The sequence below is a fragment of the Haemaphysalis longicornis genome, unplaced genomic scaffold (assembly GCF_048455015.1).
Source record: "Haemaphysalis longicornis isolate Haplotype H1 unplaced genomic scaffold, Haemaphysalis longicornis Haplotype H1 scaffold_7, whole genome shotgun sequence".
Lineage (NCBI taxonomy): Eukaryota > Metazoa > Arthropoda > Arachnida > Ixodida > Ixodidae > Haemaphysalis > Haemaphysalis longicornis.
This window is the reverse complement of record NW_027526422.1, coordinates 60,153,556-60,174,892: the sequence shown is the minus strand read 5'-3', so window position 1 is coordinate 60,174,892 and position 21,337 is coordinate 60,153,556. Positions and strand designations below refer to the sequence as shown.

Sequence of the window (21,337 nt, the reverse complement as noted above, 5' to 3'; positions counted from 1 at the left end):
CTTGCGACGGCCAAGCTTTTGCAATGGCCAAGCTAACACTTACTTCTGCTGGTGGAAATACTCCTGCGCTAAGTGCACTGGCAGCTTTCGCATGTGGAAGCGGGTGTTCCCATTTTCAGTGAGGAGTCCCAGCAAAAGAACTGACATCCCGGGCACAACAAATGAGCGGTTTTTGCTTGCGCAAACACACGTGGTTTCGCAAGCACGCGTTTTTGGCATCAAGTGCTCAAGGTAGTAAAAAGCTTTTCTTTGCCGAGTCCATGGCCAAGACGAATCTTGAGCACTACCTTGAGCACTTGATGCCAAGAATGCATGCACGCGAGACCATGCGTTTGCGCAAGTAATGACCGATCTTTCGTTGTACCAGTAATGCCAGTTCTTTCGTTGGCATGACCGCAGCTCAAACGCTGTTTAAAGGAGCAGAACGCAACCTTCACGAAAGATGGGAACACTCGCGTCTACATACCAAAGCTGAGAGGGACAAAGTTGACTGTTCGAAGAATGCTAAGTGTTTATTGCTGGATAATTTATTATTCGTCCTATTTATTGACCTCACTGGTTCGCGTTCACGCGTTCTTCATCACTCCAGTTGCCACGACATGCACGATCGCTTTACACGCAAGCACACATGCATTTTCTGTGAAACGTACCGAAGTCAACCGGGTGCGGCCATTATTGACTTCGTTTCTCGGTGACCTGGTTGAATTATCTTAACGCTCGCAGCTAGCTTCGACCTTTGGCACCAAGCACAAGAAAATGCGTTGCATTACACGCTGTATCTTGGTAATTCGTAGTTATACGCAGCTGACAACCGAGTGTTCGCTGTGCTACATCAAACGGGTTTTCTGAAAACTGGGGCTTCCTGCGTCTCATAGAAACAAAATATTTTTTTTTTTATTATAGTATTGTCACTAGCCAACGCGGTTGAAAACAAGTCTGGCTCTGTTTCTGAACGGAAACATGAAAATAAAAAGCACCAGCATACTGGTGCCCTTCACCAACACCTGAAAATTAGATAAGCTAATTTCACTTCAGAAGAGCGAGCTAAAGAAGCTGACACAAGGGCCGCTTTATGATTTTTTTGAAAATGTCGTCCCAAGTGTACATACAAGCGTTTGTACAATCATTACAAAAAACTAACGGTGGTTTACTTTGACCAAGAACTCTTTTTATCAGAGGAAAACGCCACCATAACAGACTACTTCCTAATTCTATGCTCCTTCCATGGGGCAAACAAACAGTAGTAGTAGTGGGTCCCAGACTAATTTAGACGGACGATTTTTAGTGGGCGTTAAATTAACCACTTCTTTTTATTCATACGTTAAAATCGGGCATAAAATAAAGCAAAGAAGAAATGCATGCACAGCAAATGAGAAAATAACTGGCACCTTTTTCGGTGCCCACAAAAAAGCTATTACTCGCTTTCTGAAAACGCTATCCACAGGTGCATCCAGATATTTTTAGTTTTCTCAGGTGCTCATGCAGTAACATCGTAGTTTAGATGGCTAGGTCATTTCTTTAGAGGACAACGCCGACTTTCGTTTAAATTTACTGCCTGCGAACACCCTAAACGTCGTAAGTTAGCGGGTAAACTTCCGCGCAACTATGCTAAATTAGTTTCCACGCGTTTCCATTAAGGAAAGAACCACGTAGAGGTCAGAAAAGTAACTTACCTGTCACAACGATCGTCTTGCCTTCAAGAGAGTCGTCGCTGTGGAAAAACTCGGTCCTTCGAATGATGTGCTTGGCCAAACAGAGCAGTCCGACCAGTAGAGAACACGGAAACAGTAGATAGAAGGCATATTCGGAAAGCGTTCCTTCCATCATCTTGAAGCCGCTCGCACACCGAGTTCAAGAACCCCAACTCCAACCACTGATCCGTAAACCGTCAGCGTGCTTCTACAAAAATAAGAACTAAACAACCCACCGAGCACACACAAACGAACTGGAAAATATCGCGCGCCGATTCGACAGTGCGCCCTTCTATCGAACTGCAGGCGGCGCGGGAGCGTCGTCTGCTAGGCGACACAGTCGTCTGCGCGGAAACGGAGGGCGGGGAGGAGGGAGCGCCTTCGCGCCATTGACCGCTAGGTGGCGGCGCCTCCGACAAAAGCGAAACTTGGGAGCGGGGGTTGGAGCCGGCCCTGAACACGTTATTCCGACCGCCCACTCCCAAAACCGGGCGTGGGGAGGACCTACTTTCCCCTCCCTTGCATTGCATGCGTTTATATATAGAAGCAGAAGGCCGAATGCATAAAGCTTCAGCGGAGGTGCGCCCCGGCTCCCATCCCCTGCGACGCCATGTCTGTTACATTTACCCTTTCGCCGGTTTAATGACTCAGCGTCGCACGCCAGCTTACTTACACACGCCAACCCCTCGAAGGGCGTTCAAGCCTACCAGATTTCTCTATATCAAACTTGCATCGTCGTTTGGGATCACAGGTCCGGCCAACTAAAAATACAGTCATGCGGCGTGGATGGCGGGGCCTGTCAACTTATAGACACGAATCAAGAGCTCGCAAAATTAGTAACAACGCCACCCAACGACCTGTTTTGCGGCAGGACCAGAGTAAAACAACAACACAAGTGCAACAGTCATCTGCAGGGCAGTTTATTTATAAACTAACACTGTATATTTCTACAGAATATTTACAAAACCATCCCCCGCAGTGCTGTTCCTTTGAGTCAACAGTCAGACAGTGCCAGTCGATCATGACGAAGAACTTAAGACTGCAAAAACAAACCAGTTACTAGGCTGCTTTAAATAGCAACTTAATAAAACCTTTTCTGTGCTTTTGCTTAACAATCATTCGTGGCAAACAACACCCGCAACAATGTCTCCCAACAATGCCAAACAACAAGAAATCGCATTTAGCAACTACGTTCAGGGTGTAAAGCTTTGCAAAAGGCGCCATTAAAAAGCATTCTTTCAAGTTCGCATGTAATTAACAGTAGCGTGAGCATAATGTAAAAAAAAGTTGGTCAAAATAATCATGAAATTAGTGCACTCGTAGGTGCATAATTGCATCAAAACTTCATAGACCAGGGCTCATTTTACATTGAAAGCTACGTAACCATCTACACAAAAAAATTAGAAATTGTAACTAGCAACCATATACGAAGTCCTATTCCATTCCCAGCGCTGCAGTCTTCTCTTCCACTTCGACAACGATCCGGCTTGTTTCTTAATTCATGGGCGAGAAATATGTTGGCCGCATCCACCGTGATCGCATTTCGCGAATGAGGGGAACTGAAAAAGGTGAAACAAAAAAAAGTACACATACAAATGTGCAGTGCGTAAATTTAATTAGCCAAATGAAAGCAAAACGATTTATACTGATAACAGCGAGCTATTTTTTTAATCGGAGAGTGATCACAATACAGCTCTTTTCAACACAGCCTGCCTGCACCAGTGACTTTAGATGCCAAACACTTCAACTCGTTCTTTTTTTTTTCGCTGTGTGGCACGCTGTGAGAAAAGGCTTGGAAAGTTCTCCTGAATATTTTTTTTATTAAACAATCGAACGTTCCACTTGCGGCTTAATGGTGATCTTTATTGAAAGAGTTGATGTTAATAGACAATCTAATTTTGCCAGAACGCCGTTTTCACATACTTCGAAACATTGTTTCTTCTTTGCCGCCTTAACTTAGAAGCCCTTGGCTATGTGTATAGCTCAAATGCACTTTTCGTTGCAACCATAGAGTTTCATACTCATTATATGTGCTGCAGAAAAATGTGGTGCTAGCACCTAGCTGAGCAGCACATCAAGGAGTGTGCTGTCACATACTGCAGAGATGCATTCCACTCTTACTTGGCATGACTCGTGAACAAGCTCAAAAGTTGCCTGCAGCTGCAAGTACAGCAATTATCATTCTTAAAAGACTGTTTGAAGTTATTTGATCAGTATAATGTATCGCTAACAAAAGACTTTTTCATCAGGAATTTTCAAAAGCTTTGTGCAATGTGAAGAAAAAAAAAATGTTGCCTTTGCTGTTACAGAAGGCAAAAAAAAAAAAAAAAAAAAAAAAAAAGAAAGAAAGAAAGGAAAGGCATCTTTGCAAGCCGAGCCAAGTAAGGGCCAGGCGCTTCCAGCTGCTATGGTGGCTCCCATGGCAACCCATGATTGCAGCAACAGATTTCCCTTGATTGTATATTAGTATAAAACTCTCTCCTTACAACTGCGCTGCATATTATCTTGACACACACTTTGCAATGCAACCTTTGAAACAAGACCCCAATTACGGTTGTGTGAATGCTTTCCATGAGAGTATTTTTAGTGGACAGAAGTTGCACATTTAAACATCCCTCCCGCACACTAAATTAACAAACAAACAAACAAAAGAAGCCCCGAAAAGAGCTTTAACCACTGTCTCGTTTTTTTATCAGGAAAAATCTCGTAGTCTGTGTGACCCATGCTTCAAATTTTTCTCGTCTAACTTATGCACGCATTATTTTTAGAAAACTGTAGTTATTTTTTTGCTTTTCTTCTCGCCTACTGGTAATGTGAGCCATGGTGACTCACTCTGCAGGCAGCAGTTAACTTAACGCGGGTGTACCTTTTTAAACAAATTTACCCTGAACTTACAGATACTTTTATTAGACAATGTAGTAGCGTCTATACACATTGCAAACCGGCATGACGTCACTAAGGTAGTTTGCTAGGCGGCCATGAAAAACACTTGGTGCCTTCTCATCTGCCGCACTTAAAGGGAAAAAACTAGACTTCTCTAGGCTCTCGGCCCTAGACCAGGCTCATGATGAACTGAGCTACACCAAGCAGCCACAAATGTTTAAAAAAATTGACTAAGTGCCCTGTCAGCTAAATTACCTGATATAAAAAAACGCAATTTTAAAGCAAAATATTCATGTGCAAGGCCTGCCAGAGCTGGCCTATCAGTTTTGGTAGAAACAATTCAAATGAAACTACAATTCAAATGAACGATACAATCAAATGGAACTAGAGGACCCACTAGGTTGTCCCAGCCGTTTTTTGGCGGTCGGGCTTTGCTTGGTAGCCGCCAGTCCTACGTGCAATATTTTGCGACGAATAGAGACATCACCAGGAAGTGGTCGGGGAGTCACCACTGCCTCATCTCTTTTCCTTAATATCTCCATTAGTTCATTGAAGTTTGCGATAAAAATTGGTATCACTGCTATTGCGACAAAGCAGTCTTTTTAATTAACGAATTACACTTGTATTTTACCACTAGCTGCCTTTGGGTTTGTTACACACAATCAAGAACTGACAGCAAGGCTGGTGATGTTCTCCGTTAACACAAGCACCTGCTTCTTTTGCAGGAAGGGGATGGAAACTACTGAAGAGGTCAAGCATGCCACAAAAAAGAGAACGACAGGGCACAATGGGTAAGCACATCTGTGCAGGTTGCAATTGAAAAGTACGTATTTAGAGCCACGCCGCAAGCTTAGGTTTTGCTTGAATTTTCCGACGTTCTTATTTATTTGTAATTTATTAAGAGAAAACTACTCTGTTCCTTTTCTTACTCCCTTGTCTACAGTACAGCACAGTAAAGCAACAAACCCAGCTCTCATTTCATGCAAAACAAAGCAACCAAGGCTATGTTAGGGCATGTGATGTTTGCAACTTTTTCGTCACGTACCCAGCACTGCTTTGTTCAGCATGACATTCTTCCAATTTTCACTGGTCTCTTTGGCTGTTGCTATACCAGCACAGTTCTACGGGCAAATGCTCCAAAGGAGGGAAAATCAATCTGATGGTCTTGTGTCACTTTGGTAAGATGGTAGCATTTGATTTCATGTTTTACAGGCAAAAAATTTCACCCAGATGTACCAATGCAGTCATTGTAAGATGCGATCACATTAGAATTATCCTGACTAAACACTGACATCCTTCCTGTAACTACCGTTTCCACCAACAGGCTCATTGAGGTGACGTCCAGTGCGATGCTAATATAGATCAGCAACAAGTTTATAGAAATGCATCAACAAGGCTTAAAAGAAAACTTACAATCACCACGCATGTGTAACAAATCTCCCCCATTAACAGGGACAAATTCAGAGTCCCTTCAGGTAAACAACATTTGCAGCCAATGTCATTTGTGCAACTTTCATTTTGTCAATGTCATTTATGCAACTTTCCAGCAACACTGGGCGACGCAACAACTGCCCTGCTCCTGTCTCCGAGTGCCTCACCTGTGTAGGCAACACACTCGTCCCAGCCAGGTTTCCTCCAGTTATCTTCGCGGATTTCTTTCCTAGCCTGAAGATCCTTGTACGCTGCAACAAGGAAAGGGTTGGGAACGTGCAGTCATTTCATGGACATGACCGGAGGTGCTAACATGTCCATTAATAAGAACTTTTTCTTACTCTGCCCACTTCTTTTCCCATTACTAAACTTATAATTTTTTTCTCAAGTTGTAAAAGAACACCCTGCATACAATTTTGATGTACTGTTGCAATTTTGATGTACTGTTGTACTGTACTGCATACAATTTTGATGTACTGTTTTGATGTACTGTTTCCCACATCTTGGAAGGGAAAAAAAGAAAGAAAAAAAAAACACAGACAGAGGCGTACAGCACAAGGGCATGCAATTAAAGGCCAACTGCACTCAAAATTTTGACCTCTTGAAGACCTTATTTCCGTATACTCTGCCTAAAAAGGCTGCAAGATACAAAATATGACAGCTGAAATACGTATATGCACGGTGCAAACGACCATAAAAAAAAATCTGCAATTTTGAAACCGAAATTGAGAAGAGTGCGGCCATTATGGCCAGATTGACGTGACGTTGCAGCCGGCAAGTGGGCGGCTGGACCCCCGGCCGGAGCAAACCTGTGTGCAACACTTCGCACTCGCAGCAGCTCTAGGAGAAGCTCGCCCAGCAGAGCTTGACTGGTTCTCCTGGCTGACCAGAGGTCTAAGCACTTGTCCGGAATCAATGTCACTTCCGCTCCATGGCTGTTCGCACAATCCGCAGGCAGGTGCAGCGTCACGAGATAGGAACTATTGCAAATGTTTCTAATTTTAAGCTTGTTAACTAACTAATAACTATCCAACTAACTAATAAACGACCTCACGGGACTACCAGTCATGTCCCAGTTGGTTTGGTGGCACGTACTGTATGTTCAAAATAAATTTGGCTGAGGTTAAATTTGAGTGCAGTTGGCTTTTAGTGTGGTCAGGCTGAAAATGCCATTCTGGCCTTTTCTTCATTGCTTTTTGAGTAAAAAGGGTTTTCTTTTGGCAGGTAACTATGATCAATCTTGACGGGCTTACATGGCCGTTTTCAACAAGCCTACATCAAAGCATGGCTGCTCACGGAATACATTGCCTGACTGACTACTATTTATAACTATTCTGTTTTATGAAGAAGAAAATAAGAATTTGAATTTTATTGGTCTTAACACAATGTAACACCACCACTCCTGCTTGGGCACGTTCGTGGCCCGCAGTATTGTTTAAATAAATAAAAAAAAAGTGTGATAGCTCACCACAAATGCCCTGCATATAAGATGTACAAACAAGAGCTTTATAATAAAGATACTGCAAACAACACAACAGAGTTTTGACCTGTGTAGCCTGCCCGGTAAGTACATAGACAACTGAATCCAACGTCTTGTACGTTCAAAGTGTTCTGCCCAAGAATGGTCCCACTTGCTTTTAGCCCGTGACACAAATGTATTTGTGGATGCTTTATAAGCCCCTTTTCATATTTGAAATAATTACGAATTTCACTAGAACCTCCTGGCATTTAATAAATCTCTTTGCATGGTGGTAACGAAAGGGGAAATTTTTCTCTCCAAATGTGTGTGTCTGGGGGGGAAGGGGGGGGGGGGGGTAGAACCACATGGCGATCAGGCAACACCGATCCACACTCACTCCAGACATGGTGAACCATGTAGAGCTGGCCGATCTGGGAAAAGAATCCGGCCACCGCATTGGCTTTCCTGAACGTGATGCCTCGCGCCCTACACAGGGAGAAAGCACGCGGCACACAAACAATTAAAATCACAAATAAAATCACGGTGTTAAATAAACCAGCCATTCTGTTTTGCTGGAGTGAACAGGAGCAGTCAGCCTTAGTAAGTGTGGATACCCGACGCATGGCGTACGGTACGATACGAGATGTTACGTGAAGCAAGCTTGCCGCTGCATCAATATTTCAAGGCCACTGAGAGAACTGATAGTCACTCCACTGGTTTTAAACAACAAAATAAATTTTATTGACCAATGCTCAACTGTGAACCATGAACTACCGGATTTATTCGAATACAAGGCGAGGTTTTCTTTTTCCAAAATACGTCGTCTCAAAGTCACACCCCACCTTATATCAAATATATATATATGTAGCAGCATCAACGCAGCGAAGACGACGAAGCACCACTTTGGGGCTCACTGCGCAAGCCTCGTGGCGCGAGCAGTCAGTGCTCCCGGGGAACTCTGAGCGTTCGGCCAGGCATAGCTGCCGCTGGCCCGTCAGCTGCTGACGTGTTCCTAATATGTGTGTTCTGTGGCTCGGCGTTTTTATTTCCTCGAGTTGCCACATATATATATATATATATATATATAAAGTAAGAAACCTCGGTAACAGCAACAGTGGAGGGTTTAATTCGACGTTTCAACTTGAGACAAGTCTTCTTCAGGAATCTATTCAGGTATAACTCTCCAATCTGCACCCTCGCCTTATATTTGAATAAATACGGTATGTTTTTTAAAGGCGGCACGCACATGCAATTCGAATGATAGTCTGTGCACTCTTCTTGATTGCCACCCAGTTCAACAGTCATTTTGCTATAAAACAATAGGCCCTAATAAAACTATTTTGCCCAGAAAGCACCGCATACAACAGAAATGAGGAATTTATTACAGAACGGTATTTCTAATTTCAAAAGAAAATGAAACTCTTGTCATTGCAAAGGAATCAACACATGTGCAAAAGGGATACTTTGCCAAGTAAGATATACTTGACCCCTGTCAGAATTTGTGAATGCCACCAACCTGCACCCACTCCCCACTCTTTTACACAAGGCAAACTTTGTGTACACACGTTATGCCTCCAAGCCGCGGTACCAACTGCATGACAAGCTCACTACAGCACAAAGAACAGAAGAGTGGTTTCTAGGATGAAATTTTCAGCACCATTACAGACACAATGAAGGTGTCTTTGAAGCGCATTCTGCTGCTTACGCACACAGCCTCCAACACAAGTAATGCCCAGCAGTAAATATCCCTTGTGTCGATAGGTGTTTTACTCTCTTCCTGTAGTGATTTAGTTCACAATGTGAGAAAACGGGTTCATTTTACGGCCAGAAAGAAGTGGCAGCCCTCTTAGCTTATAATGACAACCTGTGCGCATGAACATTTGGTCGTGACTCGGGAACCATGAATAGAAGAACACCTTGTTACCATGCAGATTCAGGCTAAGATACGAAGCAGGTTCATTTTATTGTATCAGAAAATTTTGCGATGTGGCATTTAAAATGGCAGAAAACAGCAGTGTGTTTTCAAGATACAGAACAATGTCAACCGTGGCCTTAAGACTTGATTAAATTCATAAAAAAAAAAAAAATCAAAGTGTACATGAAATGCCACAAACCTACTGTGCTTTTACTCTTTTCTCATAGTCCGAGACGATATTACGCTTAGCGTATGACTGGAAACAAGGTAAGGGACCACATAAATGCACTGCAGTATGCTTACCAGTTGTTGCCCCACTCAATCATTGTCCCGGGCTAGGGGGGAAAAGGGGGGGGGGGGGGGAAAAATAAGATGAATAAAAAGACCAAGAGAGCATATCATCAATACACATAGTATACTATATAGTGCTCACAACCACTATTACGCTACACAGCAAAACAAACCACCCCTTAAAATGCCGCTCTTTCGTTTACTGGCTATAACAACTGCATCGAACAGCACGGGCCAACTTAAAGCCAAAGGCAATACGTGGAGGCAAATGTATCCGGTGTTAGCATAGGGTAGCCTGACGTAGAAAGGCACTGATAAGTGACTGCCAGGGGTGACACAGCTGAATCAGATTTGGGAGCAGTTTTTGGAGCAGCGAAATTTCAATTTCGGAGCAGAGGAACCTTGATTTGGAGCAGAAGAGCAACATTTATTAGTCACCTTATGAACCTAAAAAATCAAATTTTTGGCAATGCATGGGAAAAAAGTGCATTTTTAATAGGTTTTGAGTGTACATAACACTGAAACAGCCTTTCAAGAAAGTTTTTTTCTACCAGAGTATCACAAGGTATCAACTGCACTAGCTTTTACAAACCATTTTTAACTTTTTAGGCTCTATGCATAGATAGCGTGGAGGGCCGCTGAAAATATATAATTGAAAAAGTAAGCAATCATAAGGCATTTTTATTATCATGTGAATGCCGAAATTGTTATTTTTGTAATACCAGACTCAGCTTTACGCACAAGTGTAGAGCCACGACAAGAGTTGCGCAAAGCGAGGTGACAATCGTCGCACCCCACCAGCCCTCCCATTTCAATCCCCAAGGCGCACATTCTCTACGATCGTAATTTGAGTAACGTTGGTATATGTTTAGCCGTCTCCCTCTTGGCATTAAATTTCACTTCAGATAAATGAACCATTACTACTAGAGTGAAATAATAGCCCGTCCCGCTACCGGACACTGCTTGAACATTTTGCAGCGATGTAGCCTGCGCCGCTACTTCTGCAGCGTCGATCGTACCGCACCTCGCAAGCTCACTGTCAAAGGCAGCAATAACTCAGCGTTTTATAAAGCACCGCAATGAGTCCGCAATTTCATTTCAACCACGCACCGCCCTCACATTCAAGGCCGAAACACAGCGAATTCGTAAGGCGCCATGTTGTTTTTGATAAACTCCCGTCCTTGGAGTCCCGCAACTTCCCGCAACAGATCAAACGACTAAATGTAAACCCAGCCACCATCATAACTAAAACCAAGGTAGAAGTCGGCGAAGAGCACTCTGCCTGATCCACAAGAACACTGCTTCGCCCAGTGGCCACGTTTTCATATCTTCACCACACCAAGATGGCGGCGCCCCGTAATGTCGTTCCCGAGATACGGCGCTCCAAAACTTTCCGTTTTTTCATCAACTTGCAGAAGTAGTTTTACGCCTCAGCACACATAAGTACTTTTTCTACGGGACTTTGCAATGGTTTTCGATGGGAAAACTTTAAAAACGGACAGAATATAACATGTACAACCCAACATTGTGACTTTCGAAAAAACTATCTCGGGGACACTTTCATGCAGGTTTTTATTGAATGATCAATCAATTAAACCTTTGAAAGCAGCATCCCCTTGGGAGGCTGGAAAATTATGCCGTCAGTAAGCATTTTCCCTCAGTGAAACTGACGGGAGCGTTAAAATCATTGGCTCTCAGACTGTTTTGGAGCAGTTTGGCGCAATTGTTGCAATTTTCAAGCTTCTGGAGCATACTGGCGCAGGAAAACAAATTTGTATCAAATCTGCGCAATATGCACAGCTGTCTCACCCCTGGACTGCGGCCTCCAAAGGAAAGCACCTAGCAACTCTGGCATCACAAGTCAACAAAACTTCCGGTCAAATCAAGGACACTAGTCATTTGACGGCAGCGGCTCAAAAAATGCCTTGTGCAATGGTAGTCGCAACTATGCCCAATACAGCCATATGCTTTGTGACTATCTTCACTGTAAGTCATTAGGTAGCTTCTCGCGCAACAACCCCCTAGAGGCACAGTCGGCAGAGCGAGCCACTGACCTTGAGGACGTAGGAGCGAATCTCGTACATGCCCCCGTGGTGCTTGGGCTCGGGGTTCCCCCAGAAGCTGAAGGGCAGCATGTACTGGTTCTGACGCGCCCTCAGATACTTGGACTCGTCCGTCTGCAGCTTCACCAGGTCGTCGTCCGTGTTGCACAGGTGGATCGAGGAGTGCGCTGACCGCCAGCCCTGCTTGAAGCGCCAGATGTGCACTGCAAGAGCAGGGAGCAGAGGGGGAGAACTCGAGGTCGGCTCCTCCCCACACACACGTCTACTCTGGACCAGTACTGTGCTGCCAGACAGCGACTAGGAAATGAAGCAACTTTGCCGTGAAATGAATGAGGGGCATTCACTTTCACTTGCTTGTTACAACAAAAACATCGCAATAGTCTTACACACCACTCGCTTGAAAAACTAACCCAACAGCGAGTGATGACTGCAGCCTTAGCCAGAGTTACACAACATGCACTAGTTGTGAAACTCCCCATAGGGGCCATGCATCAAAAAATATTTTTTTAATTTTATTTACATAATACTGCAGACCAAGTAAATGGTCCAAGCAGGATGGGCAAGACAAAAGGACTGTACACGCACATATAATGCAATAAAACATACAATGCAATAAAAACAATGGAGTGACATCAACTCAATTCGCTTGGAGACATACGCATAAACAGGCCACGATGAAATTTAAATATCCATACAGGCCGTTCCACTCAATGTGAAAGCTGTCGGAAGTGCAGAGCTGTGATTCACCACCACTACCATCCAATGTAATTCAAATTTCCCGCCTTCACAGTGCTCGCAATCCCCCTGCCTGAAACTGCGCTAGCGGCAAATCTGCTCTTTTTATGCTTGCTTTTCCTCCCGCACGTGCCGGCATTGCACCGCCACTTTTTTCCCCTCTACTGTACCGTAAAAACCAACCCAACGAGCGTTCCCAACTAAATGAAAGCGGGCGCTGCCGGTTAATTACGTATATTTTACCTCAAATGTACCTACAGTTTTCTTTGCGCTAAACAACGGGGAGATGTATGACAAGCGCCAGCAGTTCACGAGTTTGGAACGTTCATGACTATATAAACCGCTTGGCTTTCAAGCCTCTGGGTTATGCCACGACGACAAAATGCTGTGTGGCTCTACTTGGGTCCAGCAATCGAGCAAAGACGACAAGGCGAGCCCCTAAAGTGCTCTGCACTTAAAAGTGGTCCACAGTTGGCCACCCTGCGCTGGGGCAAACAAAGGCAAGTGGATTAGTCTGCCATCTGTCAACGCAAAGTTGAAGTAGTTCGCAAGCGCTTGCGGCTGCTTCTTTAAGTCATAAAGAAAAACCATGGAAAGGTGAGTCAGAAATTACCTAGTTTGAAAAGCAAGCATTATTTATTTCCTAAGTTGTGCGATTAAGTGAATGTTTTGCAAAGTTCAGTTTTCGTCCCCTGGGTGCCATGCCAGTGCTTTTGCCCCTCAGTTTGCAACAAAGCAGGAGTGCACGGCTCGGACTCTGAAGCAGAGTTTTACAACTGGTGTATCTTGAAGAACTCTGTTCTTGGCAACATGCCGCATACCATGGTCAAGTGGTCCACATTTTCACCAACTCTGTTTTCCTAGAACTGGCTCCCAATCTTCACGCTTGCAAGTCATGCTTGAAACGATACGGTGCAGTGTTTTGAAGAGTCAACATCTTCGCAGTTCCATTTAGAAGATGACTTTGCTGATAGAAAATCAGCTCGGTATATTTTAAGGACATTCCACACTGGGTGGGATTCGTGTCTGCAGAGTACGTAGATCCACTGTTTTCGCTCATTGGTTTTGCTCCTGAATTGCTGCTTTGTACTCTGCAGCACCCACCCGATAATAGGGACATTGGAAACGTCCCCATGAAGCTGAATTTACTGGAAAGGTGCTTGTATTGTTTGAAATGTACACCCAAAAGCAAAATGAGCTGGGCCACGTGAGCATGTGTTAAAACGCATCGCCGCACCATCTGACGTTGCTCTTCTGGAGTCGAGACATCGATGAGCGCGTGTGCATCCTACCGCACTCGCTACCCTTGCCTTTTCCTTCACTTCAAGCAGCGAAGCTGATCAAATTCAGCGTTTGGCGCTACGGGCCATCTTCTCTGCTCAGAGCTTCTAGCTCGCACACACATCAACGACAGACGGCGAGATGAAGCGTGGCTTGCTCTGCCCCGATCCAACAGATAGCATATCTTGCCTGTCTCGGTGACAACTATGTGCCACATATACTTCACCGTGTCTTCGTACTTTTTGCCTAAAACATGCAGTTGGTTTTTAACTTGGAATGAGCGCACTCAAATGAAAAAAAAAAAAAGCTGAGGCAAGTGTGATGAACGGTCACCTTGCCATCTGCTAAAACATGTATGGAAAGGGAGATATGCCCGAGCAGTGATCGGCGTGGGCTTGACAAAAAAGAACAAAAGTGACAGCAAGTACTGTAAAATGAAAGTGAGCCCTAGCGCCAAACGCTGCATGCGATCAGCTTTGCCGCTTTGAAGCGAAGGAAAAGACAGGGTAGCGAGCGTGGTGGGATGCGCACGTGCACATTAATGTCTCGACAAGAAGTGCAACGTCAGATGATGTAGCGATGCATTTTGCCACGATTTTGCTGCTGGGTGTATGTACAGTATTACAACCTGCTCCACAGCAAATAGATCGACTAGCAACCTGACCCCATTTCAAGCAGCCTGAGCCGCTTAACAATATGAGCAACAACTAGAAAAACACACTAAAAATAGTTTTCTTATTGGGCTGAAATTGAGCAGTGTGACTGCATAGCTAGATCTCACATTACATCACCGAATTTCGTTTGTCTTTGCATGACCCTCATAAAACACTAACAAGCACAAAAACATCCATGGCTGATGAAAAAAAAAATTAGCAGTGCCTTCACTCGGCTATGCCAGGATATACGTAGCGTGAGCTAAGGTTCAGATGGTTATTCTTAGCTTTCCTGGCTGTCTAAGATTAACTTGATTATCATGCTTGCTGCTGCTTCAACGACACACACACGGTATACGCATTATGTGACGTGTATATTTATCAAGCGGCTCTGGTGCAGCGTCACCAATCGCCCCAGAGCTAAGCTGGTTCCACAGGCGCATGCCGGCGTTGGTGCGACGCACGAGCCATCGGTTCCACACCCGGCCACCCCTCGCATGATCATCGAGTGGACCGGGCCGTCACGTGCGAACGGAGGTCGGCGAAGACGCTGGGCGAGTGGGGTGCGTGAGAGACGCCGAGAGCGAGCAACGTTCTGTGCGCCGTGTGACGTCACTGCTCCTCGCGCATGTGCAGCACGGCTTTCCAGGAGCTACGCGAAACTGCTCAACCTCGGCCAGTGTAGATCACGCTACAAAAATTTGTGTTTTACTCCCGTAGTTGCACCTGGGGTCTGAGGTGCTTGGCAGTGAAAGGCTTCAATTACTGCACGTCACAGCAAATACACACAATAATAATAGTTGTGTCCAGCAATGCCCCTGAATGAAATCAATAACATTTGATTGATTATCAGGTTTAAAGTGCCGACGCTACACAGGCGATGAGGCGTGCCGTAGTGGAGGGCTCCAGATTAATTTGGCCACCACGCATCAAAATTTAAAACAGATGGGCATTTTCACTTTTCGCCTCCATCAGAAAAGCGGCCGCGCGGGCGGGAAATTGAACACGCATTCAAATGAATTAAATTTCCTGATCACTGACACACTCAAAGAAAGCTTTCGTTTAGTTGCTTGGCAATCTGTTTTCTAGACTATTCAGCAGGACCAATTTTCAGGCAAAGATTGCCTTCACTGGTACTGCCAATGTTTATTATAATTAGCACAGCAGTTCCGGTGGGCTCACTGTATTAAACTTCCAAACAGATGGAATAGAAATACTACAAGCACAGCTGTAAATTACTTTTACAAGAATTCACTGTTCATACTGCATGTTCGAACGCTTCTGTGGTTGTCTCCTTTACAATTATACCATAGCTGGGGTTTTACTACAAGCAGATACACATGACAGAGTTTGTAAAGGAAACCAAGCAGACGATGCCAGTGTTTTCACAATGAAAAGGATTCAGCTAAGGTGAATTCTACTTAGTGGGGGCTTTTCGTGTAAAAATTTGTAGAAGACGCTTTACTTACGGTACTGATCCTGGTCTCCAATGACCACCTGCCAGCTGCCAACCAGCTCGCAATCGGGTGCTTTGCTTGCGAGAAGTTGACAGTATGTTTCACTGTGAAAAAATAAATAAATAAGGAAAATAAAATGCACCTTCCTAGATTCGTTCATCGTTTACGAACGTGCGCACGCAGTTACACAACATTGGCATGGCCCAAATAAGAAAAAAAGAACGAACGAAGTAACCAAGCAGCACTTACTATCCCTTGAGGTACGGCTGGACACCGTCCGGCTTGACGTCATGAACTGCATGTCAAGAAATCGAGGAACGGCCGTAAGAAAATGTTGCGGAGAATACGGACGGGACAAAAGTTTGAACAAAAAGCAGCAAGCACTCACTCTGCAGTTCGTACACGACTTCGGTGTCGGACAGGAGCCGGGAATGGGAGTCTTTGCCGGGCTCTATTTTCCGCACGTGCAGCAGCTTGCTTAGCCACCCATCGGAGCTGTTCGCCTGCCGGCACGAGCTCGTGCCCAAGGCCCTACACGCGTAGACAACAGAAAACAAAAGCAAAATTATTAGCTGGAATTGACCCCGAACTGGGCGCGCATTTGAAAAACTTGCGCAGTCATCGATCGAGTAATTAGATCACTTAATCTAAACTGTAAACATTGAGAAAAAAATAATGAAATAAAAGGGGATCCGGTGAATGGAGCGACGGACGGATCGTGTTTCCGAGCGCTCTTCGCTTACCAATAAATAAAATTTGCGTGCGAAATTTGTACAACTTGAAAACGACGCCGACACGTTGAGATAAGTCACGCCGTTACGGTCATCGCCCGAAAAGAGGCTGCTCTCCGGCTGGTTACGTTAACCTGGTGTTAACGAACCCTGAACTAGTTATAAAATGCGGAGTGTTTATTGCTTCGTCGGCCGACTCCACGCGGCGAATAAGCTCCTGCGTGTTTTTTGTCGCCACGTCATAAGAGTCAACAACTCTGTACAAGTCGCGGCGACCGGTTAGTGAAAATCCGTGGTAGGTCACCTCTGCAAGCGAACACATCGCACCGAGCACAGCGGAAAGAAAAAAGCACCGCCGCCATACTTCGTTGGGGTGACAACAGCAGGCCAAGTTCTCGCGTGATTGGGGAGTTTGCGACCGATTTGGCTAAATCTCGCCGGTCGCTTCCTACCTTGCAATATGGGATCCTAGCGACAGCGAAGAAGGCGCTAGAAAACGCTTGATGCCGCACAGACTCGCCATCTTCCCATTTCACGTCCTCGGCCACCCGAACTTCTCGCGAAATCTCGTCGTCAGTCGTCGTCTCGGAGCAGGGGGGTAAAGCGAGCTCCGAGACCGTACGAATCGTGGGCGCTGACATGATACAATTCTCATGGTTGCCAGATCAATTGTATTCAGCCTTCTAAAAACTTCTGCCGTAATTATTTAACTAAAACAAAGAACTGAAGCAAAATAGTTACAAATAATTGCCTCAGTAATTAAAACTAGCTTCATAAAAACTGTTTAGTGTAATTAAGCTCTAATTAGTGGAGAAAGAGTAAGTTCGTACTTCAGTTTTGGTTTCGATTTTTTTAAGTGTGCTAGGAGGTGGCGAGTCCCTGGCGCCTGACTTGCGCAGTGTGTGTGTGCAGTCTCCGGCTCAGATCTGCGTGCGTGCAAAACGTATACAAGTTATACAACTCGGATGCACGCGCTGAGCAACTGCCTCCCCGGGCGCTTGCGAAGCCGTCATTCGTTTCTTCACGTTAAGCACCTTATCTATTGGCCCTGAACTGACGCCAGAACAGCGATTCCGATTTGACCTTGACTACCGCAAGTTCACTACAGGCTACGGAGTGGCAGCCAGCGATGGTTCCCGTTCGAAGAGAAATAAAAAGAGCTTTTATAATCGCTCGGTTCCAGTTGTTTTATTAATGGAACTTCTTACAGCCCTTCGTGCTTCGAACTTTCGCGCAATCGCTCGTGAAGGTAGAACGAAAAAATAGGTAACAAAATGCGGTTTCTTTTTTAATCAGTCACAATAAATCAACAAGTCAGTCTTGTCTTCTCACGCGCTCTGTGCGGTAAATTACTGCCCATTCAACACTCGCATTCAGTCCCGCAAGCTTTCCCTTTGAAGTGGTGGAAAGCAGCTAGAACTTGACGAATACAGACAGAAAGGAAAACGGGACACGCCGCGGACTGTATTCCGCATACTCCCTTGGCATGCATTCTTCCAGTCTGTTGGCCTGCGATCGACCGCGCTCTTTCGATCCTGTGCTTCGCCGCGACTCACCGGCAATACCAGCGTTGGCCCATATGCGATGTTTTTTTTTTTTTGTGTGTGTGTGTGTAAATAAAGGTTTTACATTGAGCTAAAGCGACAGTTCACTTCACGTTGTTTGAAAAGCATTGAGCGACTCGCAAAATGTCACAGAATGGCAAAAAAAGCGGCACAGCGCAAACATGCACGGAGATCATACGGAGATTCATTTTTCTGTGCGCCCAGTACGGATCAGCAGGCTCCTTGGCGTCCTCGCGCATGCGATCAGTCGCATTCGAGCTTGCGCGCAAGTGTTGTTTGAGCGTTGCCACATCTTGCTCAAATAGTCTCAGTACATATGAGTCACACGTACGCTAAACCGAAAACACGTCGGTTACCTACCCACAGGAGATAAACTACGCAATGCTGTTGATGCTGTCGACGCCGCCTACACAAAATCCGCCTGGCCAGCGGTCCGCCATGTTACAATTAATCCCGGCATGCTTTGCTAGCCGGACGCGGAAATGCCGGGAAGCACTTGATCCAGCGGCGCAATCAATGGGCGGAGCCACGAAGACCCGTGACGTCATAAATAAAAAATAAAATCCGCTTTTACTAGGCGGAGCCACAAAAGCCCGTGACGTCATAACAAAAATAAGAAAGAAAACAGACCGGGTGAACGCCACAAAATTTTGCTTTTTGTTTTTTTATTATTTTTATTTTTACGAAAAGCAGCGTGAGCCGATGTTGTGGCTGGGAGTTCGGTGGCATGCTCGGCGTTTGTTTTACGAGAATCGGCGGCGCGGAATCGTGGAGGAATCTCGAGATGATGGCTCGATGCATTGCGGGCTCCACCAAGTTCCAAAATGTGTTTGTGTGTCCGCCTTGTTTCAGCTGATCAGTTGGGGATTTCCGTCGATGTCAACATACGTGCGTGAAGTGGGTGATGCGTTAGGGACCGGTGGACAGCACTTGTGTTCGATGATACGTTTGTGTGCGTGTCCGTTTTGTTATTTGATCAGTTGGTGCGTGCTTGGAGTGCACAAGTGATGCGCCAGGGCAACTGCTTTGAACGTTTTGCTTTTTTTTTCTGTGGAAGTTCTGCGGTGTTGTGCCGCAGCTATGACGTGTGTTTCTACGTCTGCCCCGTTTCAGCTCATCAAATTGGTGCTTTCAAACTGGGTGATGCGCTAAGGCACCGCTTCAATTTTTTAAACTCCCTTGAGAAGTGATGCGAAGCTTGCTCCAGCAGTGTGCAATTATGATTACTACCCTTTGTCCTGTGAAGGACTACGTACGTGCGCTGTTGGTTTGATAAAAACTGTACGCGGTGGTTTGTTTACGTACAATATCGTCAGTAGACTGAAGTCAATGACAAAATCGTTACACTAGAGTTTCCTTTGTGCGGTAAATGTCGTCATACCCGCTGTTAGCAACCGGCGAGGATGCGACTATGTTGAAACAATATGCTAAAAGGAAACACTCCCTTATGACCTAGCACTAGTTCGATCTACAACTTTAGGTTCATTTGGTGCAGTAATGACATCGTTCAGAAATGCATACCCGAGAGAAAATGTGTGCTAGCACCAGCTGCTTTATGGTTAAATTCACAGCTGTTCTCCGCTGGTACGGTTCGCTGGGAACAGCAGCGAATTTAACCATCAACGAGATCGTACCAGCTGATATTTACTCTTGGGTACAGATCACAATTCAAATCCGTCAGATCCACTTCACCTATACGTGGAACGTCGAAGGGTAATAAGTACAATTGCATAGCCCTTAGATAGCATTGTTGGCATGCTGCTCATAATTTTCTTGATTTCTGAAGCAATCAATAACCTAAATGTTAACGTAACACAAGTACAATGCGCATATTCAGCTAATCTCCAGAATTAAAACAATCAGCGTTTCTCTTTTGTTAGAAATTAGCCTAGTGGTCATTAACAGGGTGACTGCAATGCACACAGAAAACCGTTAAGGGAAAGTAGCAATGTGAACGCTGCATTCATGTGGATATGCATAGCACTTAAATACTGACATTAACGGAAACAAATTATGTGCATTTTAGAAGTGTCACTTTCAGCAATGTCTAACGTGTGTACCATGCCTGAAATCATGACGATGTCAGGAGGTTAGCTTTAAAACGTGTGACGCATTTGAAACAAGGGTTCATTTAACTCCGTATTTAATATCATTGTGTGTTACTATGAAGGGATGAAAAAGTGAACGGGATGAGGCATTTATATAATGACAGAATCGCCATGTTATGAGGAATACCGTGAGCCTAGGCATACTTTAACAAAAGTGAGTTGGCAAATTAGTGTGTGACATTTAAAGTGCCATAGGGCTCTTGACATTGAAAGGAACTACAGGCAGTTCTGAAACATTTTAGCAGAAAATGGGGGAGGGGTACGTATACACAGACAGTGTGGATGTTTATATGCAGGCTTTGAACAAAACAAGCAAGTTGGCTAATGAACACAGCTTTTGTTGTGAAGTAAAACGAAAAGAATCTCTCATTAGTCTTGGATTACCATTCGTGCTAACTGTGATGGCAGCGCTTATATCTTTCAAGTGCATTGTCACAGTTTCTGCACTCTCATTCGCCACGTGGCTTGACAAAGAGGGTTTAACAAAAGTTTCCCAGCACGCCTTCTAGTACACCAGTGCTCCTTTGTAAAGGAAGCTGCGCTAATCGGTCAGGTTGCATCTTGAGCAGCAGAAAGACGTGCCTGTATTGTGCCTCGTCTTCTTAGCACTGTTCAAAATGCAGTGCTGTTTGTTCACAGTCAGAAGCAAGGTGTTTCCTGATGACCTGATGGCTTTTCTTACCAATGGCCAGGGCCTTTCGCTTGAGCAGCTGTTGTAAGGGAATTTCTTAGCAGCAATCTACTGCACAAAGTAATCAGCTCTCTTAAAATGACACAGGCCTCAAGCCGCTTGATAGCGTAATCCAGAGCCAAAAGGCCTGTGCAGTAGTAGACAAAACTCTAAACTTTTTCTGTGGGGCTGCGGTTAAAGCTGATGAGCTTTGAGATATGCTTATTGTAGTTGTGGCATCGTGAGGTTCTGGCTGTGCTTCAGTGGGCCCTAGTCTGATTTCTCCTGCATAAGTGTTGGGCACGCACATCATAGATACAAAAGGTCCATTGAGCTAACTTACAGGACGCTGTAGGAATGAAGTGTCACCGTGCCTAAAAGACAGTGCAAAAATGTTTACAGAA

The 21,337-nt window shown here is 44.9% G+C and overlaps 2 protein-coding genes across 2 annotated transcripts in view; both read right to left on the bottom strand.

The window, feature by feature from the left end:
• LOC144145771 (retinol dehydrogenase 13-like) overlaps positions 1-2,050 on the bottom strand; it is a 42,041-nt gene extending 39,991 nt beyond the window's left edge. The window contains exon 1 of the mRNA XM_077677498.1: positions 1,674-2,050. Coding sequence (XP_077533624.1) covers positions 1,674-1,827 — 154 coding nt within the window. The 5' untranslated portion in view covers positions 1,828-2,050. The remainder of the gene's footprint in view (positions 1-1,673) is intronic.
• Positions 2,051-2,587: 537 nt separating this feature from the next.
• On the bottom strand, positions 2,588-17,201 carry Nipsnap (protein nipsnap). Its single transcript, XM_077677499.1, has 9 exons — positions 17,043-17,201; positions 16,248-16,390; positions 16,109-16,154; positions 15,872-15,963; positions 11,725-11,936; positions 9,683-9,714; positions 7,862-7,950; positions 6,173-6,256; positions 2,588-3,250 (listed from the first exon to the last, which is right to left on the bottom strand). The coding sequence occupies exons 1-9, from the start codon at positions 17,111-17,113 to the stop codon at positions 3,186-3,188; spliced, it is 834 nt and encodes a 277-aa protein (XP_077533625.1). The 5' UTR covers positions 17,114-17,201; the 3' UTR covers positions 2,588-3,185.
• Between the last annotated feature and the right edge of the window lie 4,136 nt (positions 17,202-21,337).